Source organism: Plectrocnemia conspersa, unplaced genomic scaffold, assembly GCF_051122295.1.
Source record: "Plectrocnemia conspersa isolate PC_06_02 unplaced genomic scaffold, ASM5112229v1 ptg000014l, whole genome shotgun sequence".
NCBI classification, from domain to species: Eukaryota; Metazoa; Arthropoda; class Insecta; order Trichoptera; family Polycentropodidae; genus Plectrocnemia; species Plectrocnemia conspersa.
In genome coordinates, this window is record NW_028277178.1 from 13,838,155 (window position 1) to 13,865,334 (window position 27,180).

Consider the following 27,180-nt stretch of genomic DNA (forward strand, 5'->3'; position numbering starts at 1 on the left):
ATCAAAAGTACCTAATAAAACAAGATTAATATTACAAGAAATAATTTATTAATAAAAAAACATTTTAAATATACAATTTATCACATTAAATCATGTTTTTTCTATTTCACTTTCTTGTTCATTCACTGTCTGTTCTGTGCTTTCATCAGATTTTTGTTTTTTCACAAGCTCAACAAGATGTTTGTAACGTAGCATACATTCTTCCTGTAATTAAGTATAATTTACAGTTTTTTTAAGGAATTATATAATATAGTAAGATTACCTTTGTTTTTTCAGGAACACATTTAGCAATCTTATCCCATCTATCTGACGATCCACCTCGGGGATATTTCGCCAATGCCGTTTCTAATGCTTTCTGTTGTAATTGGCTCCAAGCTGAATCGCTTACATTAGAATTTACGGTAGTTTTTCCACCTTTGGTTTTAACCTATTAAAGAATAAATATAGATAAATGATTTTCTATAAACAAATTAACATGATTAGGCAGACACTTAAATCAATAAATTATTGTTGATTTTTTTAAGAATTTAGGAGTGCCACATTTGAAGAATTTTTCGAAGCATTTCATATGTGACATCCATCCTGAAGAAATTGCTTCTTAAAGCAAGAATTTTACTGTACATATTTATAAGGTTTGAAATGAAATAATTGGTTCTAATCCACCAAAAATTATAATATACGAGGCGTTGAAAATAAATAGGTGGCAATTCAACGAGATGTTATATTTTTACTATTTTATAATACTATTCTGAATTTTTTAATATATACAATGAAAAAGTCAAGAGATCCAGTCTTCAATTACACCCTGCTTTGTAGTGTGCGAACGTCGCCGTTTATTTTCATAGGTACAAAGTTTTAAATTATTCGATCGATACTCGGATAGTTCCGATTGGTGCCAGTCTGGCTGAACTTTCGTGTTTAAAATCAGAAGCAAAGTGGTAGAAAAGTCAAGTTCTGACAAGTGGAAGTTTCTGACGGAAGTGAGTTGTGTATGACCTGTTTGTGTGTATATAATCTTTTAGAATTAATATAAGTTTTTTGCCCTTCCTACTTTCAACCGTCTGGATTTGTTTTATCTACAAAAATTGTCTACTAAATATCTAGTTAAAAAATTTGCATAGCGAGTATTATTTAAAATCAGAAAATCTGTCAATGCAACAGGTACTTTTAAGTATGTAAGGTAACATTGCATCGTATTATACAGTGCATTTAAGTTTGCCACCTCTCCGGTTTTGAGCCGGAAACTTCGGGTTTTAGTAAGTTGTGACTGGTTTCCGGGTTTCACAGCTACTTCTCTGAATTACGTAGTAAACTTTCCTCATTTTATTGATATTATCTACTAAATATCTAGTAAAAAAATTGCACATTGAATATTACTCAAAATCAGTCAATTTGGCAATGCAACAGGTACTTTTAAGTATCTAAGTACCTGTTGCACATTCCAAATCAAATTTAATATTGGAAATTCTTTATTCCACAATTGTAAAAAAATCCATTGTAGGAGAAAAAAATCCAAGACAATTGTTGAAAACGTATTGGCACCTGAATCTATTCAATCGGTTTTTGATGAACTTGGGAGTCAATAACAGCAAAAAATCCCTTTTCCATAGCGAATGATGCATTCAACAAAGGCAATTATTTTTTTCTGATCGCAGTTTAATATTTTCGCCTAGAGAAAGGAATTCAGAATAAGAGCATTGACTTTTTAGAGGCAATTGCCACAAATTTATTACTGTCTTGAAAAATGCAAACTCGACATATAAAATGCAAATTCTTATTCTGAAGATAATGCATCTGCTAATTATTGTAAGAAGCAATCTATATATCTTCTTTCTCTGCAATCTGTCTCAAGCGAGGTCAATAAGCAGATTTTATGTTAAACTGAATTGGCTCATGGGGGGAGAAGCTCGCAAGCTATTTCCCGTAATCAACTATCTACCAAAGCTTGTGTGCTATTTTTCAAATCTTGTTGCAATAAAATATAGAAATAATTATGTAAAAATACATCAAATTAACTCACTCCCTAAATTAGTATTAATTAACTCACTACTCAAAGGGTTAAACCCATGAGTTTAGTCTAATCTAATCTTACCATCTACCAAGTGGTTTGAAATGATAAATCAATATTGAATTCTTCCAGAAAATAATGACGCAAAAAACTGTTAAAAAAAAATTTCAACCTTTTTTGATGTTTCCAAACCAGGAATTTCTTCAGATGATTGTTCGGATCCTGGTACTCGATAACAATTATCTTTTAATTTAGCAGCCATATGTGTTACTTCACCAACATTCCTTCCCATTGCTTCAGCTATGATATCCCATCTACCAGATGTACCACCTGGATATTTTTTTACTAATCTGATTAGTTCAGATAGATCATCATCAGTCCATAGTCCACCGCTTACGATCGGCTACAATTAAAGTCCATTTTTAATTTGAAATAAAACTATGTCTAAAATAAATAGTAAAACCTTTTTTTCAACTGGTTTTTCTGGTTCTTCAACAGGTTCTAATAAACAATTGATATCATCTTGTGTTTTCTCAGGAGGAACAAAACCTAATCTTCGGCGTCTTAAACTGCGTGATTCCTTTTCTTTCAATTCTTCTTCTTCCAGCAACTGCTTCTCTTTTTCAAACCTTAACCTTTATTGTTGATAAAAAAATACAATATAATAAAGACTTATTAAAATTTAATTGGTTATTAAATAAATTATAATACCTTTCTTCCTCTTCCCTCAACTTTTGCTTACTTCTCTCAGAATAATAATACAAAATAAACTTTATTGCTGAAGGAAAACCCAGGACGATGGCTATTATTAAGCGCACAATTTGAAACGGAAGCGTATCTTTTACACTCGGCGTCGGGATCTCTGCTAATATATCCATTATTTCGGTATTACCGGAAGTAGTGCCTCTTACAGATTTCTTTTGCATTCTTTTAAGTTTACTACCTAATATTTGTTCCTAAAGTAGTATTAAAATATTAAATCAATTATAAATAAAAACATTTGTATATAGTAGCAATTCTCAACCAGTAGCACTAAATCAAGTATTTAAAAAACAACACTCTTTTTAACTTTCAAATTCACCACTCATTATTTCAAATAGCTATACTTTTTTAATGCTATTTTGTATTAGCAATTATTTTAAATGTTTTTTTCTTTAAAGTTAAATGAGTAAAAATCGTTTTATGGTAATTAATAATAAGTGATATTTTTTTAATTTTAATATTATTTGTTAAATTTCTATTAAAAAACCAAAATCATAAAAGTTACCTATTTTTTGTGCAATATCTATTTTATGCAATATATTCGTTTTGATAGTGCGCAATACTTAAAAGATTAAGAACCACTGACAAATACTCATATATTATAATTATATATACTCACTGTGCAATATCGTTTTTCAGCATATGCTGCCCATCCAACTATGTATTGCCCAATAGATATTATAATAAATAATATGATTGACATCTCTATGAGACCCATTTTACGAACATGTCTATAGTAATAGACAGCTGAACGCCAATTTGGAAGACCGTTTTTCAGTACTTCATTGTATCTAAAGTTATGAATGTTATTGATTAATTTTTAAATGGCATTTATATAAATTATTTTGAATGCCTACTTTTCACGTTTCCCGGGATCTTTTAAGACATTATAAACCGAAACTAAATTACGAAATTGAACGTCAGCATCTGGCGAATCGTTCTTATCGGGATGTAACTTCAGTGTTAAGTTTCTATAAGCCCCGCGAAGCTCAGCTGTAGTAGCGTCCTAACAATTCATATCATGGCTAATTAATTTTATTACTTACGTATTTTAAAACATCCAATTTATACTGACATATGTAACGCCCATAAGAGCATAAAAATTTTGATCAACTTCTTCCACGACATCGAACACTTCGAGATCGTCATTATCCCACGCTCGTGCGGTATTAATAAATATAATTAATATTACTAATAAATAAGTTCTCATATCGAGATACATTTTAAAATTATACTAAATATCCTACACAATTTTGAGGTTATGTTTGTGAAACGTCAGGCAACTGGACGTGTCAATTGTGTTTGGCCATAACAATCTAGTTATGCGAACTAATGTCATTTTTTTTCTACAGCCAACACTTTCACTTTTTGTTTTATTTTATTTATTTCTGTAAGAAATATCGTCGCGGTTGAATAATTTAACGTGAAAAATAAAGTATATTCCACGGTTAATTTATTTGTGTGAGAATCAAAATCAGCATTTAATAAATAAAATTTCCATATCAGTAAAACATTTAGCTTTAATGTACAAATATGTATATATAGAGACTAGTAGTAACAAATAAACATATAAATCATTTACCTTACAATCAGAGACAATGCTGCTAGTGTATGTATGGAAAAATCCATTACTCACTTCACTGTTATGGGACGTGTGGTACATTGTTTTCTATCTGCTTTTTTAAAAACTAGCTCTATACTTTAAACTTTAAAGTATTGCGTATTGCTATATAAAAGGTAGGTGTGTAGCATTTATTTGCCAATACGTAATGTAATAAAAGTTGCAAGTCAAACTTGTTCCAATCTAAAATGCAATTTAGCACTACAAGCCGTATCTTAGAATATTTATTTAAACAAATAATTAGATATTTAAAAAAAATATTGAAAAACACCACCACATAACCTAAAATGTTTTTATGAAGCAACATGCATCAACGCACCGGTGGTGACCAACTAGAGAAAACTCACAAAAACGTCAGTACTTGCTATGCAAATGACATGTGTAATACATAAAAATACAACTGGTAATGATAAGGTATAAACATATTTAAAAAATCATTAAACCATAGTAATATTGATAAGAATAGCTATCATATTTTTAAATATCCAAATGCAGACAATCATAAAGCAATATGAGAGATGCGACGTCTGTCTATTCTTCTTTTTCTTCTGCTTAGATGGCTTGGTTTGTATTTTGGACTTGCCCTAATAAAAGTTCTATAACTATAATTAGTTGTAGAGCTTTCATTAGGTTAGGTTTGGGTTAGAACAATTAATGGACAATGTTAAATTAAGTTTCATATACATTTTAGAGCAGCATCTAATTTCACTAGCTCCTATCAGTTAAACTATATTCTCACTAGTAAAAATATATACCTACTGGTAAAAGTGTATTTGTACTTCACTTTGAAAAATATAACTTTACTGAAAAATACACATCGCATGTAAATAAATAATTATAAGTATGTATATTTTTCCATACATAGCTTTGAAGAAGTTGAAATCTTATTATTTGACTAGCGCCTGCCAGATAAATTATATTTTTTATGGTAAATATATATATCTACCGTTGAAAATGTATTCCAATATGATTTCTATGAAATAACACATTTAAAAAAAGATTTAGATTAAAATATATACGGATAGAGTTAAGACTGTTTATTTAGATTTTCTTTGAAAGATAATCCGAGAATTTCTGGTTTAGAATTAGGAACGTCACTTTAGCTATTTTAGGGGGGGGGGGGTAAAAGTTGGCTAGTCAGTAGTCGTTTTTTTAATTATTTAAAATTCATTAAATGACATGTAATTTTCTGACCAAATTCAAAGAGGTTAAATACCCCCCCCCCCCATGACGTACCTAAACTCTGACATCGACTTTATAGCCCTGAACTGAAGATTACAGCTCATATAAAAATCGATTACATAGGCGAGTCTGGATATGTAAAATATGTGCAGTAATATTAATTTTGAAATATAATTACAGTTTTGAGCATTTCGCTTTGTTATAAGTATCACAAAACATACGCGTGGGCATTGCTAACTAATAATATTTTGAATATGTTGATGACCGGAAAGTGTTTCAGAGCATTAGTAGAAATGTGAATTCGCTTTGTATAGAGAAGGATCAGAAGTCACCGTGTAATTGCTTTACTTTCTGGTGTCGGCTAGTGTTACATCTTTCCGTTTTTTAGATTTTTTTTATTTTGGTAAACGTCTGTGCGTAATTGCTTACTCTTCCGAGTATAAGACATCAAAACAAAATTGATCGGTATATATTATATATATGTCATTTAAATTAGCATTGGGTGGATGTCAACATTAATTTAATGAATTACAATATTATAGTAATGACCAATAGAGAATCCCCCCCCTCCCCACTATTTAAAAATAATACTTAATTCATCCATAAATTAGGTCAGTAAAGTATCACGCAATGAACGCGATAATATATTAATTTTATTCGCAAAAAACAGCAAACGTGCAGTGTTTACATGGCGCAAAAATCAATCCAGATTTTCCGACCAATGCGGAAAATGCATTTGCGGGAAAAGTACTGAACCACCCTCGATGTTGGCCGCGCATGCGCACATAACTCCGCGTAAATGGTGCCTCAAAATAGAAACAATGCTAGATACGACTGATAATACTCTAGCTGTAGATAACTATGAAGAGCTTAATCCATTGGATGTGCGTCGTCGGGTCATCCTTCACGTTTCCCGTTGAGGTGAGCTTTCGTTTTTCACATTTTCGCTTCATTTTTTGCAACGCCATTGACGTAGCGCCGCATTCCTTTCATTGTGTCCGTCTCTATTGTCTCGTCGCTCAATTTCGCGATTGCTCTATTCGATTTCGAACACTTTTTATGTCATGAAAACGATTGTTTCTTTCGCATTTTTCACCAGTAGTTGGTATATGTATAAAAATACTACCCGATTCCAACGTCTTAATATGGATCAGTAGGTTCGCATATTATAGAATATGTTTACGTGCTAAAACAAATTTACTCATATTTAATTATTATAATAATAATCATATAGCTCACAGCAAAGGCAGTGTAAACTCATTTCGATAGTCAAGGTTCAAAAACTGCCATAAAAAATATTAATACATATTATGTATGTATATTTATGGACCAATTAATTGCAATATGTGAGATGAATTGCAACTTAATCATGTAATGACTAAATTTTCTGATTTTCAGTTTATATGTCTCTTTAACGTTATAAATTGAACTCTATTTATCAGGTTACATTCCTAGGTGTTTAAATGGTTACGAATTATAAACATATATAGTATGACATAGATTGATATAAATTATAAGATGCTGGTTTATTACCACTTTAACTAATAAATGTATAAGAGAAAAAATAAACATAAATTTGAATTAGCACCTAACTGGTTGAAATGAAAGTTTTAGCACTGAAACTTTCAGATCGTTGGGCAAGCTTTTCAACCTCGCGGGTCACATTTGACCTTTAGCGAGCCGCATGTATAAATTATAGATTTATAAATCTTAGAGTTTGAAAATCTACGTCTTAGACATTTTTTACATAAATAAGCCGACTCAATTTAGTGTAAAACAGTGAACACATAAATTTCAAGGAATGAGCCAAATAATTATTTAACCCACTAATGTTTATTCAAGACTAGTGCTTGGGCATTTTATTTTTATATTAAAATTTGAGTTTAGTATTATCTTAACCTTTAGATAAGTGTGTTAGTATGTTCTCATGAGATATTTTTGTCGTAATAACAGTGTTGTTAATCGTTGGGGTAAATTATATGTTATGATATTTCTATATATGGATTATTTGTTTGTTTTGTATTAGTTTAGAAAAAATATTACTACTAGTGTTACTGTAAGTTTATAAATTATACTGTATGTATCTCTCTTTATTTGTTCAGTTACATGTTAAGTTATTTCAACAAGTATTTAACGCTCGCTATTGACTATATGGCATTATCCTGTCCATGCATGAGTTAAAATATTACTGCTTGTATTTTATTTTAGTTATTTTGTAATAAATGTTTTGGCAATTTAAAGTATGATGTATATTTATGTGTCACAAAATTTCTTATCAACGTCTCTACTAATTTTTTATATCACACGAATCATTTTATATGTTTTGCCATTGAATTTCAATAGTATCCAATATTGAAAAAAAATAAAGACACTGAGGCAAGAATATGTGAAATCAGCAAATGAAGAACAGGTTAGCGGATTTTTTAGCTTTGTAGATTTGCGCTAGCTTTTAATAAAAAAAATAATTCAAGGGGAGAAAAAAAATTGTAAATGAAAATGTGAAAAAATTAACTTTGAATTAATCATGAACTTATTAGCATCAGAATATTTTTTTTTGGTAATATCAAATATGCTATTTTCAATTTAAGGAATTGTTCAATTGTCCAACCTTTACATACAATAATCTTTAGAATTAACCACTGTTTTCTATTAAAAAATCGACAAAATGTACAATAAAGATAAAAATAACTTATCCATTTTAACGTTTAAATAACCTCTCATCATCATAAAATCTACAAATAAGTCAATTTAGAAATGTATGTACAATATGTATATTGCTTGCAACTACATGTATGTGAATAATATTTATTTATTATTTTATTAATTTATTTAGCTCATATAGCTAATTGTGTATACACCAAATAAATTTAATCAAAACATACATATAAACATAAATAGAATAAAAAAGAAGACATAATGTAACTAATATTATAATTTATTTCTTAATTCACGAAGGTGTTTCTTAACTCCATTGAGGAAACCCACTACATTTTTATTTTCTTAGATTGTTCTAGGAATATTATTATACAAATTCAAACCTCTGTACATTATTCCCCTGGCCGTACTCGTTTTCTTATATCTAACTATCCTTAAATTATATATATTACTAGTATGCAGTTTTTAATTAAAATCGTGGACAAAATCATTACTTAAGATATATGCATCGAAAAATCATTACGTGATTTTATTACTGAAAATTTTTGTTGACAAATATTCTCTTTATAATGTATGCGAAATATCAATATCCATAATTTACTAATTTATTTATACATATATAGTTGAATTTTCATAATTCATTCAAAACTGTAATATGAATGGAAGTATAGTGAGTTTTGACACTCGATGACTCATATCTATCATAACATATAGCCACTAGTAATATAAGGGAGTACAAAGTAAACATTGAATCGTTCATGTCAATAATAACTGTTATTATCGTTCGCTGAAATTATCAAGGTGTTATTTCATTAAAAGTGTCAATTACTACTGCAGTATTAATTCCAAAGGATTGGACGTAAGCATAAACAACCAATAAAGTAAATTTTAAATATTATGTATTTTTTGTCGATTATTGGTATATTTTTTTTATTAATTATTCAACATATTTTAATTTATTATAAAAATAAATTTCCTCTGTTATGCTAATAACTTTAAAAATAAATAGCACTTTCTAAATTTTTATGTTTTTATATAAAATATTTTTTTTATTATTATTTAATATTTTTTTTTATAAATTATATTTAGTCAGTTTAGGATTGTACCGAACGTATGATCTTAATTTCGTATTTACAAAGAAAGCGAGCATATTATGTAACATTCTAAAAGTGAAAGGGCGTAGAATGTTTTAGCATTTGCAACTATCGATCGATGGCATGAGGATGGCCCCTAGTAGATGCCTCTCGATTTTCTCCCCCAGTGGGTTGCCCCGAAACGCACGCGACGTCCAGACGCCTTCTTTTATAGCGCCAGGGGTAGCAAACCGAAGGCGTATCAATTACGCAGTACAACCATTTTTTGCAGCAAATATAAGATGATTCGATAAATTTACACGTTGATATCGGATGTTTATTATTTTTTTTCAATAAAATCATATTTTTGATATTAACATTATTTTTTTGTTGTGATACATCAATATTATGTAATCAAAAGCACAAAAGTTTTTTTTTAAAGTCAACGCATATTACTGATGAGTTCCGCCAATATTAGCCAATGCTCAAATTCAAATTCAAAAGTTTACAGAATTAAAATTATAATAATCTTATCTATATAGATATCTCTAAATGCCCCACAACTAAATAAAATATTCGAGTTTCAAAAAAATAAATGAATTAGTGAAAACAACAAAACAATACAACAACTTTATAAATTTATTGCATTAATCTTCATCACTCGAAACACATCTACTATCCTTTTCAATGTACTCTACTGTATTATTGGCTGATGGAAAATTGACAGGATCTTGAAGGTATTTTGTTAAGCCGTATTTAATTAATGAATAGGTCCATCGTATGCTCGCAAAAAAAATTATTGTAGTGGGAAGCTCAGTATTCTCACCTACATGATTAATATAAGAACTTCCTTTCGCCATTACTATTCTAATTAACTCTCATTTAACATACGTTTTTTTTTATTAGTTATATTAATGGAAGAACTTTCCATTATAAAATGTAAGATGTTCAAAAATCACCAAATCACTCAAATGGCGATCTGCAACTAATGTATTTTTCAAATGCAACTGGTCAGATATTATTTATGTAATAAATTAATGTAATGTAATAAATTAGTATATCCTAATTACCAGAGCAATGTAATAAATTAGTATCTCCTCAATATTTAAGAAAACGAAATATTGTTTATGTAAAAGAAACATGACATGCACTCACAGATTAGAGAATATCTGTTTTGTGTATACACGTGATGCGTTCGCTCTTGTGTTTTGCGGCGTATTTTTAACATAAGCTGCTCAATTTTCCAGTGTAAAAAAGGTTCGTTAAGGGCCGACAGTTTCTAGAATTATACATAAATATATCATCTCACTTTATTTTCTTCTTAATTACACTCCTTTGTCCGTGACCATCTCACATTTAGCAAAAACTAGGAATATAATAATTTTTATATGAAATATTTTATTGATTATTTTAACATTTTTAAATTTCAAGAAAAAATACATAAATAAATTATCATATAAAGTTTTAAATTTATATGTGCATTTTTAGTCAGTTTAATGTAAAGAGCCACCAATGTTCAGGACATTGGTAGTATTTTATACAAAATGTTTGGAGATTGGTTGATATTTTTACCTTTATGTTTTTGTGAAAATGGTGGTTTTACAATTTTTCCTTAATTGATTTAGTAGCGAATGCCCAGCACTATGCATTTTGACAACAAAAGCAAATTTCTAAAAAGAGGACAGTGCCACTTTTTAACTTAAATCACTGGTAGGAAAACTTGTAGGTAACAGCTAAATTTTAAATTTTATAGTAGGCTACCAACCTACTAAATTATTTATGTTTTAACACTCGATTGGTCGTGCTCTTGATACTCTAAAGGTAAAGATAAAAAAGTACACCTTCATGTATTTTTTATAATCTCTCATATAGTAACATTGTTTTTTTCCAAATGCAGTCAAAATAACTTAAAAGTATACTCAAAAATAAAACAAATAATTATACGTAAAAAAATAATTGTACGAACTTTTATAATATTGTCCTTAGACGCAGTTCGGCTGAATTAGTCAAGTCGCACTTGCACGGATCTTGAAGAGCAAATCTTTACAAAGTGAAAAATAGGCCCATAGCTATCATTATTTTTTCGTTAGTTATAAAACTTAATGAGGCCTATGACGATAAAATGCGCAAAATTCCACTTGACTTTGTAACGCTTCTGTTTCAAAGGATTGAAATACCGTAAAGTATTTCATTATTAGTTTTGTATATACATATATAATGTTGCATCCGTGCTCTGTATGTTACTTAATAATTAACAACGTAAAAAATAATTAAATTAAAATAGCGTTACAACGGGGTAAACACAATCAATAACTACTAAGTAAGTACATAGTAAGACATCAGACTAAAATTAGTTTATAAATCAGTGACATCGATTTTATTAATTACAAAGTCACAATCACTAGATATTACAATGCACGACCTAGCTCGATTTTATTTTAATTATACGTGAAATTAAGTAAATCTATTCTGATGGGTCGAGATTATAACTATGTTTTAATACACTATTGCTTAATTTTTTTTATATATATAAGAGGCAAGTAAACGCTTAAATTGTTTCCACTCACTGTACAATAAATAACTACTGAACTGGAAATCAAGTATAAGAAGCACTCGATAAACTCAACATGTTTATTATTCATAATACACAGCATACCATAACTAACCCTGAAATATATTTTAGCTGAAACAATTCGGGACTGCGCAATATTTACTATTAACCCATACATGTTTACTACATCGCCTTGGTTCTACTGGCACAGTTTCCGTTTTCATACTTACATACAAATTACATACACACATTTAGAATATCCTCTTGGGAAAAACACAATTCCAATAATATCCTTTTTCGTTCGCCCCCATTCGCTCTCTGAACTCGAACCCTACCGGATATGTTCAACATCTTCAGCTTTCGCGATAGAAAAACTTGTACATGTTTGAAATTTTCGGCGGAAAGGTAAAATATTAGTTGTTGTAATAAATGCAGATAATTAATTAACATTCTTTTAGGTATCGAGCAAAGTTTGCACCGGCGGGTACCACTGTTCACCGCCGCATGAATGCTGCACCCAGGGCTGTTGCCTCTACGTGCCGTCATCCGGTTACAATCCGCACAATGTCGAGAATCAATACGTGCTCAATCCGACGATCAAATATTATTTATGGTGAGTGTGCGAATTGAGGGTAATCGATGGATAAACATTCATGCGCTTTCTTCACGTTTTAGGCTGGCGTTGCTGATATTCGTGTTGATAGTGGGACTAGTGTGGGTTTGTAAAGCTCGAGGTGGATGGAGAGGCTGGCTGAGGAGCTGCAACTGTCGAGGGGTCTGCTTCGGAGGCCCACCGGCTTCAGAGCCGGATAGCGCCGGCAGCTGCTATTACCCCCCACAATACAGCAGATGCGGCTCCCTATGTCGCCCCGGAGCGCAGCCTCCCCCTCCGCCTTACAATGAGGTAGGTATATATTATAAGCAATGACATATTAACTGCGGGTACTGCAGTTGAATTCGATTAAAATTGCTTATTTTATTTAATAGGTCGCTTCAAAGCCTGATTTATATCCCATGGTTATATACTTGGGAGCAGACAAAAGCGACGGAGATTACATGGTACAATACTTCAAGAATTACATCGTCAGACCGCCAGGTATTTTTTTTGTAATATTGTACAATAACTGTTTAATCAAAACTCGGCTTCATTTTACAACCCTGATGAAAAAGTTGTGTTTCGTATAATAAATTTGAATATAGAAATTAGTCAGGCTTATGTTACACTGTATATTTAGGTAAATATCTCAAAGAAAGATCATGTTAACTGACATTTTTGTTGAAAAGAATTATAATATTTAATAAATATTTCAACATTTTTTTTACTAAAAGTCCTACTGTGGACCAGAGCTGCTACATCGAAGTAAGAATAAATCTTGGGTCCGAAAAGTCAGTTGACTATAACCTAAATTTGCAGCTTTTATGTTGTTTCAACCTGTTAAAAATATAAGATTTTTAATCTTTATTTATTATTGTTCATAAAGGGTATTCTTTCAAAATTTGTTTTGATTGTGGAAAAGTGTATTATAATATTGAGAGTGGGATTCAAGATGTTTCTGTATTTTTTAGTAGTAGTAAAGGCAGCAAACAATAATTTGCCTATTGAGTATTATTATTTAATGATATTTTTCTTTAACGTCAAACTAAAAACCTTTCGGTTTTATATTACTATGGAAAAGATTGAAAACAACAGTTATTCTTATGGCAACTGACATTGAAAGACACAAAAGACACACATATATATTGAAACATTCCCAATTTCAGTAAAGGAATGTTTAATTTTGGATATATGTCCATTATATTTTCAACACCCAACGTCCATATTACAATTTTCGCAATCAAAGGTGTTTTTTTGTAGTGATTATATTAATATTTTTTCCCTAAGGGGAAAGAGAAACATAAGAAATTTAGTAAATATATCTGCAAAATATCAAATTGATTCAAACATTTAACATTTCTGAATCGATTTACAGATAAAACAAATCCATTGTCAATATATTTAACATGTGTTATTTAATTGTTGAAGTAATATCGAGCCAAAAATCAATATAATATTTGCAGCATTAATTGTGTCAAATTGTGGAAAAGTCTTAAAATAAATTTATACTTAATTAATAAAGCTTCTACAATATCATAATTTATATGTGAAACTTAGATATTTTTTAATTTTCTTACAAGATTTCTCATTAAACGTACAATGAACAACTCATGGTTTTATTAATGAATGCGCCTCTTTAATACATATATAATATATCATAAATATAGGTGGTGTTGAAACAGTCCTAACAATATAAATGCCAAACAGCTCAGGCTCAGATTGTCGTGACGTCATGAACGCCAGGCAAGTAAGAAACGTCAATGGAGATGAGTCTAGCAATATATATGTGTGCATAACATTAAATTAAAATTAGGATTTTTTTAATAGTTGTAGTGTATGTTACAATGACTGTGTATTATCAGCAAAGGTATATTTTCAGTAAAATCGTATCCAAATGTATCATCGGTAGATATATATTTATACTAGCAAAAATATAATTTACCTTATGCGCTAGTGAAAGTATATGCTTTTCATTGAATCTCAATTTGACAGTTGCGAAACGTCCATTTGTCGGTAAAATTCGGACTTAACCTAAACTAATTAACCAAACACAATTTGAAACAATGAAAGTTCTATGAAAGAACTGACATTTGCCTGAAAAAATAATCAGTATTAATTAAAAAAACAATAAGATTATTTTTTCGCCATTTCCTTCATGACAGAAAACAACTTCTTTTCCTTACTCTAGTGGTAGATTTTTTTGAGCCGAATATCTTAATATACCATGGAAAGGAATATTAAATTTATTTTATAAATAAAAAAATTTACTTATTGAAGTGGTGAGATTCGATTTATATCTAAAACAATTTTTCTTATAAATTATCAATTGTTGAACTCCAATATTCAACTCTTAAAAAGTGAAATGGCAACTGTTTATTTGTTGACGCTTCAGGCTTCATTGGAAGAGAAAGTCTTTAGACTGAATAATAAGAAGTATATTTGTTACTTGACCTATAACTTTCGTTTTGGACTATGATTAGGTACATCGAATCATTATATGAAAGTTTGATTAAAAACTCGAAAAGTTATTTAAAACAAAAATACGATATCTTCATTTATATGTAAAATTACGCGTACACTAAAAATATGTAACACCAAAAAAACATTTGTTGATGACAAATCATCAAAATTATGTCTTGCGTTTTACAATTAAAATTTTAGTGCATATAAAATATGAGAATTTAAACAAAAAATGCTTATTTATTTTCTTCTATAATATATTCTATTGATAATAAAAACATATTTTTTTGGTTTGGTGTAGCTGATGAGCGATTTTTTTATATCACTGATGATGGTAAGTCAAGTGAAAACGTTTTTTTTCATCATTTTGTGCTCTTTGTGCAATCCAAATATATTCAAATTACTGTTGATGAGTACTAGTGAGTATGGCTGATTTTACTTAGCAGACATCTATACATCTTTCTATACATTTCGAAGTCAACTGGTCCTTGTAGTACTTTGTGGAACCACAGAGTATCATGGATGATGTGATATGATAATCCATGACTCATGTCTAGGAGTGGGGCTATTTCAATTTTACTCCATTTTATAATCGACTGCTATAGAATGGGTAAGAAGTGTCTGCTATAGAACTCGCTCTGTTTTGTAATTCATAGTCCACTCGTACCTTTGCTAAGGGAACAGACATGCATCATCATACGGAACTTGAATTCCTTTACCACTACATGTTACAAATACTGCAGATATTTTATGCTACTGCTTTGCTTTCGTTGTATGTCTGTTTCCTTTTGCCACCTGTCGGCTACTATTTTATTGTATAGTAGTTGATTTATCATGGAGTTCACTGGTTTGTTTTGTAATTTTGTATATTATGGTTATCGTATAATTGTAGCAATGTAAAGAAAAAATATTTGAATTGTAATTAAACATAATAAAATGAATACGTGTTTTTAATTAATATTTATATACAAGTTATGAAAATTCACGTGGAAAAACATGTATTATACATGTCACGTGTGAAAACATTCATAGCAGACAGAATTTTGTAGGGCTTCTTTATATATAATTGGATGAAATATTCAGTATATATATAAAACAAACTTTTCATTCGATTCTTTTTAAGCAATTCTTTTGAGTGAGTGCCAGTGATACTTAATTAGAAAATGGATCCAATAAAAAATGTTGTCAAAAAACACGAGGGTGTTGTGTGTCTTATGAAATTAAATATTACTCAAGTACTTAATTAATGTAATACATATGTGAGAATGCAGGCGATTATCATTCATTTTTTATTTTTTCAGGCTCTCTATCAGCGGCGAGTACTGCCGACTCTCTCAGCTCCAGTTTCTTATGCAACACAGCAAATGAAGTAAGAATAATGCACACACGTATAATATAAATATATTAATTTTGGATAAATATAAACATAATTCACAGGCAAATTCGATCATCCCACCTCCGTACTCGTGCGCGGGAGCTATGGAGTGGTCCTGTGCGCCAGCCTCCTCAGCCCAAAGACAAGCATTGCTACGATCAATTTCATCAGTAACATGCCATGAAGACGATCAACCTGTATCGCGTAGAAACCTCCAACATTCGAATAGTGTTCAAATAAGGACTTCAGATAATGACAATTCAGAATCTATAACACACAACAATTTTCATAATTGTCAAATTGCACAAACATCGGGCAACAGTCATCGCGTCATGCCGACCAGAGTGCATTCTATGTCTTCGGTGTCAAACAATCCGCATGCTGAAAAATCAATAATATACTCTTCTGCGAGGATATATTCCGAAGAAACGAATGGCACGACAAGCAGCTCCAATCGCCAGTATTTGAACATGTGGGATTACAATACGGACAGTCGATCTACAAATTCAAACACGTACAACATCAACGATAACTACTCACCTAAAAGAGTATCTCCTAGGTTACAAAAATATTTAAAGAGTATATCTAGCGAATCGCTCGAGGAAAACAATCAATCAGAGATTTATACGAATTATGCGGATCAAGAGTCTCCACCGCTCTCTCCCAACAAATCTAACCTGAACACAAATAACATCACAACAAATTATCACGGAAATCATAGCAAAGATAAACCGTCGCCTTCCTGCGTCAACGAAGTCAAACGTTGCAACGTTGATAGAAAAGGTAGAGAGTATTCATTTTTGGGTAACACTTGCGAAAGGAACACGTCTATAGGCAACTTGAATAGTTTAGAAGAAAACCAAATCTGTTCATTTTTCTCCCATTCGGTCGCAGAAGCCACAACCAACGATAATATATCGAGCGATTATAGCATTTTTACAAAAAACTTAAACAACTTTGGCTCAAAAGAAGAAATATCCAGAATGTACAGCGTAGGAAATTCGATGACGGGTTCTGAAATCAGTAGTTTGGCTAATTTAGGCACTCCTGATTCGCCCCCTCGCGCAACCAGTCCCACCTCGGAAATAAAAGAGCTACTCGACAAAATACAACAATTGCCTAATCAAGCATCCGACGAAAACGCCGAAGAATCGTTCTTCATATCCGATATAAATAAAACTAAGCGATACTTTAGCAAAGCCAGGAAGAACAGTTTATACATGCCGCTTAATCTAGTGCCAAACTCTAAGACGTTTCATCCTGGAAAGGTATCGCCGACATCGAGCTCATGTTTTATGCGACAGTTTTCGAGGAAAGGATGGTTGTCTAGATCAGCTCCTACAACGCCGAGCGGCAATGGAATGGTTCCGAATATTCTATCGATTCCACAACGAAATTCAACTACTACGACAGGTCGAACTTTAAAGTTGAGCAAAGGCAGTTTACGCAGTCAACCGGATGAGAGCCCTCTTCTGACGGAACAAGATACGTTCGCTGACGAGACGGAAAACTAAACTATTGTATTGTGTAAAAATATAACTAAAGAACTGTAGTGCGAAATGGTAGAGTAGAAACATTCAATCATTGTGCCCATTCTAAATAATCAAATAAGGACCATTGTCGTGAAGCCTTAAAATAAAAATATATGTATACATAAGTGTTATAATTTGTAAGCAGATGTGTTTTTGATTATTATTTTATGTCATATAATAAAATAGAGAAGTATTAAATTTTATAATAACGGTAACTTAATTGTAAAGTTAAAATATATGTTTTTGGTAAATATGATTGATTGTTTTAAAGGTATTTATGATATTAGAGGTTTCGATACGAAACTTATGCATTATTTTTAAATACTGCTTACTACTAAACATTTAAAGATGAAACAATATAAGCTTTTGGTAAATGTAGTTTATTCATAAATAATATAAATGGTTGCTCAATTTAGAGTGAAATTGTATTTTTTCTCAAAGAAAACAGCTTTTAAAAATGATGATTTATATGATAATGGTTCACATAAATTATTTTCACTAAATAATATATGAAATACAGAAACATTTTTAAGAACTATATGTCTATTATTTTTTTCTGCCTTACAAGTTAATTACATTATACAAGATATTTGCCACAAGGTGAGATATTCAAAATTCTCTATTGCTTCAATAAAATATGCTAAAATGTATTTAATTGCATTTACATTATTGATTATGACTATTATTTCTAATTATTTACTATTATTTACTAAAATGTAGGTATTAGTCATTACAAATTTGTACTTAGTAGTTTATTATTATGAAATTATGATTTCTGTTACTGCGGCAAAATAGAGATACCTATGTCGCAATAAGTTTTTCGTGGTGATGTCTATTTTTACATTAGAATCTATTTTAACAGAAAAATATTTAATATCTTTAAAGTTAGGTTTTTGGCTAATGTAATAAAATGTATGTTTAACAATTGCTAAAAATATTTCTTGATTTTCTAGTGTAAAACTGTTTAATATTTTGTACTCTATATCCCATAAAATCTTCAATAGACAATAAAAATCCTAATATTGTAAAAACATAAGCACAATTTTCGGAGTGACTATAACACCATTAATAAATATGAAGTATAAAAATTAATCACATAACTTAATTCAGCATGAAATTTTAGATACAAATTAAGTTATCTCGTCATTGTGGCAGAAATAAAGTCCAAATATGCTGTACAGTGTTTTTAATTCTATTTATTTTTAGAATACTTTCAGGCGGGTAAACTATTATTTAACTGACTCGTCTGCGATTTAGCTATTTCGTCCTTAAACTTAGCGATTGTTTCTTTAGCCAATTTCAGTTTGTCTTTAAGTTCTGTTATTTCATTTTGTACTTTTCCTTTTACTTGTATGATCTTTTGAAGGGTTTGTTCTTTTTTTTCGTCAACTAAAAAACAAATATAATCAGATGAAGATTACACAAACAAAGCAATTAAAACTTACAATTCGTATCATGAGTCCAAGCACCGTGAGTAATAGGTTTGCATGACATTAATAATTGCTGCATCATTTGAGAAGGTTCTTGAAACACTATTTCTTCATAGCTCTCGGAAACCAATCCCTTTTTGCCACCGCTCGCAGCTGAAGTGTTCCCCTCGACGATAGGCGATTGAAATAATTTCAGTATATGGTACATAGTCGTCTTAATTAAACACAAAAATAAAATAGTTGAATCTATTAAATATGTAATTTCAAAAACAAATAATATATATACCGGTCTCTCGTTGGAGTCGTGAAAGTATATTTTTATAACAATTTCAAACTCTCCCCACCCCGTTTCTGTGATTTCATAAGGTGGCTTTGTCACAATTCGATTTGGATTCGCATAGCTTTCGTGCAGTTTAAAGTGAACTTTTTTAACATAGTTTGACATATCTTCATTCTCATATGGCTTCACATATACTGTCCATTGATGCGTGTGTCCGTCTTCTTCTCGCTTTTTTCCGAAATATCGTGCTATGTTACCGTAAACAATCGGTTTTACGATTGTGAGTCCCTAAAAATATTTTATGTTGTAAATAAATGTAAGCAAATATGATGGATTAAATATTTTAAAATACACACTTTAACTCTACCAGTAGAATCTGGCCCGAAATCATTCAATTGACTCATGTTTAATGTAAAATATGTATATAATAAAGAACGCAAACAATTCCAAACACTGACAAACGTCAAACGTCTTGCTAGTTTTTTTATGGTTTGGTCTTAACAACACATTTAACATCAAATAAAAATAATATTTATTTATCTTTATAACGATAATAAAAATACCTTTAAAATAAAATACTATTTTTAATTATATTTAAGTATAAAAACAACATTGGAAATAAAATTAAAACATTTTTTACCTCTTTATCGTGAGTAGGGTAAAACTAAACATTATTTTTTTTATTAATTAAAGCATTATATACCTATGTAGTTTATTATAATATATTATTATACTGAAATTAAATGAAAATCAGCTCTTTCCAAATAGTACTTCACGTAAATCCATAAAATTCAATTAAAACAGACTGGGGCACCAATCTAAGGGTGGCGGTTTGGTGAATATTGTAAATAAAAGATCCTGCATTAATAAATTTAAAATAATAATTTTAATTTTTTGCACTTCATAATAAATTAATTTAAAGTATACATGCTAATTAAAAAATACTTTTTTAGCGACAAGATGGTGACGGGTGGCATTTACACATAAATTGAGCCACTGCAGTAGTAATTTATTGTGATATGAAGTTGTTTACGTGGTTTACAAAATACGGGGCGGGCGGCAAATCTCGAAGATGTGTTACCCAAGTGACGCCATGTTTTGGCCATAACAAAATCTATATGCTGTCTTTTTCCGAAAATAAGACATCCTCCGAAAATAAGCCCTAGCGTGATTTTCAGGAGTTTTTGGAATATAAGCCCTCCCCCGAAAATGTGGCGATTATTGCTAGTGCTACACTATTTATATTTTCTCATTTGTAACACCGATTACAAAAAGTACAAAAAGGGTATTGTGAAGGACTCCTGGGACGTAAATTTTGTAAGAGAAGATGTTGGATCTCCATATGGTTTGAAAATGGCGAGTAGACTACGATAACTTGTGACAATTGATGGCCCAGGGAAATGAGAAGAAACGCAAGGTAGGATCAGGTCGACAATCGTTATTTTCTGAGCTGGAAGAAAGCATCTGGGGGTTCCTCATCAATTCAAAGCAGCGGCTCAATCTGTTTAATTACCGCCCGTCATCTCCCGTCGCACAAAGAAACTACTCATTAAATTGCCCTCATATATAAGGAGTAGCTTCTCATATGTAGAAAGAAATATAAAATAATTCTTTGTGTATTAGTGATTGCGAAACATTGATGGAGGTTGATTTTTAGAATAAAAGTAAAATCAACATATATTTTTTTTGTTTATTTGATTTAATATCAAGCATTAATTATATTGCGAGTAATACATGAATTTTACATTTTGCGAAATATACTTTTTTAATTCATCAAATCTCGGCAATAAAGTTGATGTTCCAGCATTTTTAAAAACACTTTATATTTTTTACTATGATAATCCTTGGTGTTTATATCTGGCTGTACAACTATTGCTTCTCCGCCCATGTTGCGTATTGCACTTTCGACATTTTGATAATATTTAGCTCCACATGCTCCTAATATAGAAGATCCGAGAAGAACTGACTCCTTTTCTTTTGGACACAACACCGGAAGACCAACGACATCAGATTGTATTTGAACATAAAGTTTATTCTGCGACAATCCACCACATATCAATATACATTCGAAACTTTCATAGCCTGCTGTTTTTAAATGCTCGATAATATGCTTAGTACCATACTGTAAAATACAACAAAAAAATGTTAATATTAACATACTGTCACTGTGTAATAAATATGACATAAATGAGATGTTAATGCAATTGGATATAATCTTTTTATCATCTAAAATAGCGCTGTCACACTTTTCTTAATCTGCAGGCCATTTTTTCTTTTGCAAAGATTTTGTCTTTGCTGTTGGAAGCTAAAAAAAGGTCACCTCCAACATTTTTGTTTGTATACCCTATGCCTGTGTTTAATGTCTGAGATCACCTTTTTTTAGCTGATTTTTTTAAATTTAATTTTAAAAACATGGCTGCAAAAAAAGGTCATATGCTGCCAGTTGGACAGTGCTAATCTAAAATATAACCTATTAAAAAAAAGAAACCCAATATTTAGTGGTGTTTTAAAGGCTGAAAAAGAAAACATTCAGAAGGAAATGAGTTGAAAACATTCAGAAGGAAATAAGTTAAAAACAAGCAGGTTAAGTTTCTGTTTTCTGTAAAAATCTGGCCAATTGCATTGTACGGAAGATTACAAACCGGAGAAGAGAAAGAGTAAATACCACAGTCTATGTGACATGATCATATTTAATATAAAGCAACAATTTTATACATACAGATAATCCTTGTAACACAGCCAAATATAGTAACGCAAGATTCTCCTCATCATTTGTTAAAGTTAATCCACTTATCATTCCAAGTAAATTTGGATCTCCTATTGGAGATCTATTTCCATGAAAATCAGGCCATACATGGAGCTTCTTTGTTAAGTAACAATTGTTAGATAAGCCTTTATCATGTGTGTGTTTCGCAATAAATTGATTTAGATATTCTTGCACTAGCCTGTAATTCAATATGTTTGTATTAGGAATCATAAACTAACAAGGGGAATGAAAACCTTTATAATATTATAAACTTACATTCCTTTAGAGCATTTGGATTTAATTGCCGATGCTGCAGGATGGTTATTTATTATGTGCTCGATCAATATTCCTGAAGCACTTTGCCCGGCTTCATTCAACCACAATCCAGGAACCATCGCACTGTAATAGGGTCCCCAAATTCCCGATGCAAATATCTGAGATTTATTAACAGCCATATGGCAAGTTGACGTTCCACATATTAAACTAAGACGAGACTCTATTTCGTTGGAAACGTTCTTTGCTATGCATCCCAACATTCCCAGTCCACCAGCATGTGCATCAATTATCGACGTTCCAACAGCCGTACCTTCCAATAGCCCCAATTCTTCAGCAGCCAGTTTCGATAAGCCTTTACCACAAGGAGCGCCAGGAGGTAAAATTTCATTTCCAATTCTATTATAACGATCATCAACAAGATCATACAAATCGATCTGTTTCAAAAAATCACTGTTCCAATGCATATTTTCTGCATTTTCCGCTTCATAGTTCCATTTGCATACGACCGAACATAAAGATCTACTTTGTGAATCCGTAGCTCTCCACGTTAAATAATCAGGCAAGTCAAACAACAATCCTATCTTTTGCCAAATATCTCCCAAGTTTCTCTTGAGCCATAAAAGTTTAGGCATTTGCATTTCGAGAGAAACTTTCCCACCGACGTACTTTAAAACTGAATGCTCTGTTTTATTTATAAAGTCTGCTTCTGATTTCGCTCTGTGATCCATCCATAATATAATATTCTGATCATCATTTTTAGTAGTGCTAACAGAGAGTGGTTTATATTCTTTTGATAGAACAACTAAAGAACAAGTTGCATCAAAACCGATACCTTTTATAAGGCACGGTGCATATCCATCGATTACATCCTAAAATAATACAAAAATATTAACAATTAAATACAGTATTACAATAAAGATAAGATATTTACTTTCACAGCTGATCTGCACGCATTCCATATATCATCAGATGATTGCTCGTAATGATCGGTGCAGGGAGTCCATGTTTTTATACTTTTAACGGACGTTTTTAGAATCTTTCCTTTGTCAGTTACTAATGCAGCTCTTGCGCTTCCAGTTCCAACATCAATTCCAATAAACAACGATTCAAAAGATTCCATACTTGAATGTTACTATAGTTAACAGGTTAACGGTAAACGATTGACTGTTAAAAACTGTTGTGAGAAATAACACTTGTCATTAATATTTTACTTAAATGTTTACATTCAGTCTCTTATCGGTCAATAAAGTGTTATCAAGAGTACTGTTTACTGTATCCATTACGGTAAACATGACATTTTTTAAGATAACATTCTTTCATTTATAATTAGCTAGTGGACTTACATATTTATGTATATTATAAATAATTTATCATTACCTATTTTAATATTTTTAATTACAACTAAGATAAAAAAGTCGATAAAGATGGAACATAAACTTTTTCGTAATACAAAACGTCAAACAGTGTTGCCAGATTGTTGTACAGCAGGAAAAAGTTTTTCATGATATTTCAAATTTCTGTAAAAGTGCTGCCATTCAATATTTTTAATATGTTTTGTAGCTACCTATATTAAAAAATTTCAATATTAAAAAATTCAAAGTTATTTTTTATTTACTTCACTATATTTTAAAAAATCCATCTTTTTTAATAATAATGTACTATTTTATAACAAAAAAAATATTACGACTGCTACTGCTACCTGTCAGCCATTTATCAAACTACACGTAATACTGCAAAACAAGAACAATAGTGCGATATTTTAATATTCTTTGGTCCAAGCAGCGTAAAGAGAAGTATTAAAATATGTTGTTCTTAAATTTATGGTATAGAAAACACTTTTAAATATGTATGCAGCCCCGGTCGGCAAGATTTTTTCTCTTTCGCTCGCTCGCGTGTTATGTGACAAGAGTGAGTGAGAGCGTGCAACTGCACGCTCTTATCTCTCACTCTTAAAAATTTAAAAGGGAAAATATTTCACCGATCAGGCCTATTTGTATGTATACCGTAAGAATTTCACATGATAAGTAAGGCAATGCCCTTGGGCGAAAATCTAGAAAGGTGGGCATTTTATAGCAGAATATATATATTTTCAAGAAACTACTTTAAGAATGATTGGTAACCAATGAACTGCTATTGCCGTTAGATACACTAAGTTATCATGTATTTTTATTAATTTAGTGTAACAAATAGTGCATCTTAAAGTTCTTATTTAGGTTCTTAGATATTTTTATTATTCATAAAAGACAATATATTTTGCTAATGGCATATAAACAAATTCTAGAGCAATTTTAAAATTTAAGTTGATATAAATATCAACTGATGCTCTTATAATAAATTTAAAACAGCTTGGTTTAAAGCGCAAGAAAATAAAATGATTTATGAAAGTCGTGACTGCCTTCATATTGTGACGAAAACAATTCGACCCATAGTGGTATCTGGCGTGGGCCATTCATAAGTGTGTATTAGTTGAATTTTTACGATTGTGATTCACATATATCTTTTTTGTAGGTCGAATAACCAGAATTATCACTATTATTACTAAATGTTTAGACATTTTTTTCGTTTATCAGTACCAGAAACTTATTGCCATAACACTTTTTGTCACTAAAAAAAATTAAAATATACCTTGGCGCCGCAGTCAAACTTTAATAGGGGGCGCTAGAAATGTTCTAAAGGAATATAGGATCTTATCGTTTATATTCATTTATGCCAGGCACGCCACCCATACTGTCATTAGCAGATATAATACAAAAGAGGTTATAAAAGCAAGACGTGCGTACAATTAATTAAATTTTAATTGACGTCATGTAGACCTAGAGATAAATTAACATGTTATCCCATTAAGCGAACAAAATATTATATACGGAGTTATACTATTATTCTTAAAAATGATTCTCTGTGTATTTTAAAACAAATAAACTTTGAACTAATTGTACAATTAAATAGGCAAACTATAATATATGTATATGTGCAAAAGATATATTCGAAAAGTTACAAAGCCTAAAATATATTTTAATATTAGAATTGACTATGCTATTTTTAAGACACACCTTTCTTTCATTTCAAACAGTCAACATAAACGCGGATCCTAGCGGAAACGGCAGTGTTGTAAACCGTGTAAAAACCACCGTTTTACTGGCTTTATATGTTTACTTTCCAAATATCCTTTGTATATCATGTGTACAAATAATAATATTATATCTCGCTTGGAATCAACAGTGGGCTGATTCAGTTTTGCGAAAATAATTATGGTTTTACCTATATATTATTTAATATTTGTGTACAATATAACATGAATTGGTTTGCAGTATATTATGTTATACCTATGTACCCATGTATCTAATGAAATTACGCTTGATACAGCCCGCCTATATCTATGATATTACGTTCTGTCTATTTCGTTAAAAAGAAAAGCTTTTTTCTCAAAAAACCTTTAAACTAATCTTTTTATCTGCTAAACCAGAATACGAGTACCTATGTAAGATTTATCTATACACATAATTGGTAATACCTATATATTGCACTTTATTAATTTAGATATTAAATTTAATACGAATGTGGAGAATGTTATAAAGCAATACCATTGTTTTGCAGTAAGATGACGTAGAAAACGGAAAGAATTTTTAATATATCTTTTAATATATAAAGAACAAACAATTTTAATATAGAAACGTGCGTTATAAATGCACTGGGAATGCACAATTATCATCGTTCTATATACCACTATATACAATAGATAATATATGTACTGATATTTTATTTACAGTTTTTCTTAATAATCACTATGGTAAAACATTATAAAAAATGATTAACATTTACTTTTGTAAATATTCAAGATAATATTATTAACTTCCAAAAAGATTGAATTATTTCAACACGAATTAGTATTTAATTTCCTTATATAAAATGAGCTTAAGAGCTAAATTTGTGGGATTATTATTTATTAATATAGTTAATAAATCAATAATCGATTGGTCAATGATGCAGACAAGTTGATCTTCCAAAGATATATGAGGATTGAATCGTGGATATTGAAACACTACGTTAAAAATTGTACATTTTATTATATATAAAAAAAATATAATAAATAACAATTTTCATTTGAATCATAATTTTGTAATATGCTCCAATAAATATTTGTGTCTACAACATTGTGAGCCAATCGATTTTAGCAAGGATGAACTAGAATTACTTCGACGAAAATAAAAAAAACACCTGCACCTGAATATGAACGCCATATTGTGATTGAAAGCGTTCATGCATGAAAGTCGCAGTGAAATCGTATTATTAATTACAAAAATAAAAGATATACCTGCAAGATAATCCAAATATATAGTATAATACATATGTAAATACAAAATATTTTCCATTCCTGGAGAAGTGAGTCGGTTGGTCTCGATAAATATGTATCAAGGATTCCTTCCGTTCAATAATAAAGTTCATTATCTGGAAAATGCTGGTTGGACGTAGCAGAAAATGAGGTATTATATAACATATACAGATGCAATATGTACTTGTTGATTCAGTAGACAACTCAATTGGAATCTCTTGCTTATTGGCAGACCACTTATTGGTTCCGGGCACACGCTACGAATGACCCATTATCGCATCGTTTTGCACTTGCAATTAATTAA

At 30.6% G+C, this 27,180-nt stretch overlaps 4 protein-coding genes across 6 annotated transcripts; 1 reads left to right on the forward strand and 3 right to left on the reverse strand.

Moving 5' to 3' along the window:
- Positions 1 to 28: 28 nt before the first annotated feature.
- Positions 29 to 4,078, reverse strand: LOC148226267 (dnaJ homolog subfamily C member 1). The gene is made up of 8 exons (XM_088204803.1): positions 3,846 to 4,078; positions 3,628 to 3,776; positions 3,390 to 3,561; positions 2,720 to 2,964; positions 2,472 to 2,643; positions 2,181 to 2,411; positions 263 to 427; positions 29 to 204 (listed from the first exon to the last, which is right to left on the reverse strand). Exons 1-8 carry the CDS (start codon positions 3,990 to 3,992, stop codon positions 91 to 93), a joined length of 1,395 nt encoding a protein of 464 aa, XP_088060929.1. The 5' UTR covers positions 3,993 to 4,078; the 3' UTR covers positions 29 to 90.
- A 2,215-nt stretch (positions 4,079 to 6,293) lies between these two features.
- Positions 6,294 to 18,350, forward strand: LOC148226268 (uncharacterized). 3 transcript variants are annotated; one of them, XM_088204029.1, is made up of 6 exons: positions 6,294 to 6,494; positions 12,311 to 12,465; positions 12,528 to 12,756; positions 12,840 to 12,948; positions 16,209 to 16,276; positions 16,345 to 18,350. In XM_088204029.1, exons 1-6 carry the CDS (start codon positions 6,435 to 6,437, stop codon positions 17,794 to 17,796), a joined length of 2,073 nt encoding a protein of 690 aa, XP_088060155.1. In that variant the 5' UTR covers positions 6,294 to 6,434; the 3' UTR covers positions 17,797 to 18,350. The 3 variants fall into 3 exon arrangements, with proteins under 3 accessions (XP_088060155.1, XP_088060156.1, XP_088060157.1); XM_088204030.1 differs by lacking the exon at positions 6,294 to 6,494 and adding an exon at positions 12,176 to 12,257; XM_088204031.1 differs by lacking the exons at positions 6,294 to 6,494; positions 12,311 to 12,465; positions 12,528 to 12,756; positions 12,840 to 12,948 and adding an exon at positions 16,049 to 16,142.
- Positions 18,179 to 20,041, reverse strand: Gas41 (YEATS domain-containing protein 4 Gas41). Its single transcript, XM_088204032.1, has 4 exons — positions 19,881 to 20,041; positions 19,531 to 19,812; positions 19,260 to 19,458; positions 18,179 to 19,203 (listed from the first exon to the last, which is right to left on the reverse strand). Exons 1-4 carry the CDS (start codon positions 19,926 to 19,928, stop codon positions 19,028 to 19,030), a joined length of 705 nt encoding a protein of 234 aa, XP_088060158.1. The 5' UTR covers positions 19,929 to 20,041; the 3' UTR covers positions 18,179 to 19,027.
- A 1,163-nt stretch (positions 20,042 to 21,204) lies between these two features.
- On the reverse strand, positions 21,205 to 23,722 carry LOC148226270 (FGGY carbohydrate kinase domain-containing protein). Its single transcript, XM_088204058.1, has 4 exons — positions 23,478 to 23,722; positions 22,547 to 23,415; positions 22,244 to 22,469; positions 21,205 to 21,646 (listed from the first exon to the last, which is right to left on the reverse strand). The coding sequence occupies exons 1-4, from the start codon at positions 23,664 to 23,666 to the stop codon at positions 21,290 to 21,292; spliced, it is 1,641 nt and encodes a 546-aa protein (XP_088060184.1). The 5' UTR covers positions 23,667 to 23,722; the 3' UTR covers positions 21,205 to 21,289.
- Positions 23,723 to 27,180: the final 3,458 nt, after the last annotated feature.

What these genes read in the sequence shown, in the direction of transcription:
- LOC148226267 (XM_088204803.1), bottom strand. Translation starts at nt 3,992, where the DNA reads ATGTATCTCGATATGAGAACTTATTTATTAGTAATATTAATTATATTT. An exon ending in CTCTTATGGGCGTTACATAT is followed by an intron (nt 3,777 to 3,845) that starts GTCAGTATAAAT and finishes ATGAATTGTTAG; the next exon opens with GACGCTACTACAGCTGAGCT. An exon ending in GTGTTCCTGAAAAAACAAAG is followed by an intron (nt 205 to 262) that starts GTAATCTTACTA and finishes ACTTAATTACAG; the next exon opens with GAAGAATGTATGCTACGTTA.
- LOC148226268 (XM_088204029.1), top strand. Translation starts at nt 6,435, where the DNA reads ATGAAGAGCTTAATCCATTGGATGTGCGTCGTCGGGTCATCCTTCACG. An exon ending in ACGATCAAATATTATTTATG is followed by an intron (nt 12,466 to 12,527) that starts GTGAGTGTGCGA and finishes TTCACGTTTTAG; the next exon opens with GCTGGCGTTGCTGATATTCG. An exon ending in TTACATCGTCAGACCGCCAG is followed by an intron (nt 12,949 to 16,208) that starts GTATTTTTTTTG and finishes TTATTTTTTCAG; the next exon opens with GCTCTCTATCAGCGGCGAGT.
- LOC148226270 (XM_088204058.1), bottom strand. Translation starts at nt 23,666, where the DNA reads ATGGAATCTTTTGAATCGTTGTTTATTGGAATTGATGTTGGAACTGGA. An exon ending in CGTGCAGATCAGCTGTGAAA is followed by an intron (nt 23,416 to 23,477) that starts GTAAATATCTTA and finishes GTATTATTTTAG; the next exon opens with GATGTAATCGATGGATATGC. An exon ending in CTGTGTTACAAGGATTATCT is followed by an intron (nt 21,647 to 22,243) that starts GTATGTATAAAA and finishes TGTATTTTACAG; the next exon opens with TATGGTACTAAGCATATTAT.
- Gas41 (XM_088204032.1), bottom strand. Translation starts at nt 19,928, where the DNA reads ATGAGTCAATTGAATGATTTCGGGCCAGATTCTACTGGTAGAGTTAAA. An exon ending in ACGACTCCAACGAGAGACCG is followed by an intron (nt 19,459 to 19,530) that starts GTATATATATTA and finishes TGTTTAATTAAG; the next exon opens with ACGACTATGTACCATATACT. An exon ending in TTGGACTCATGATACGAATT is followed by an intron (nt 19,204 to 19,259) that starts GTAAGTTTTAAT and finishes TTTGTTTTTTAG; the next exon opens with TTGACGAAAAAAAAGAACAA.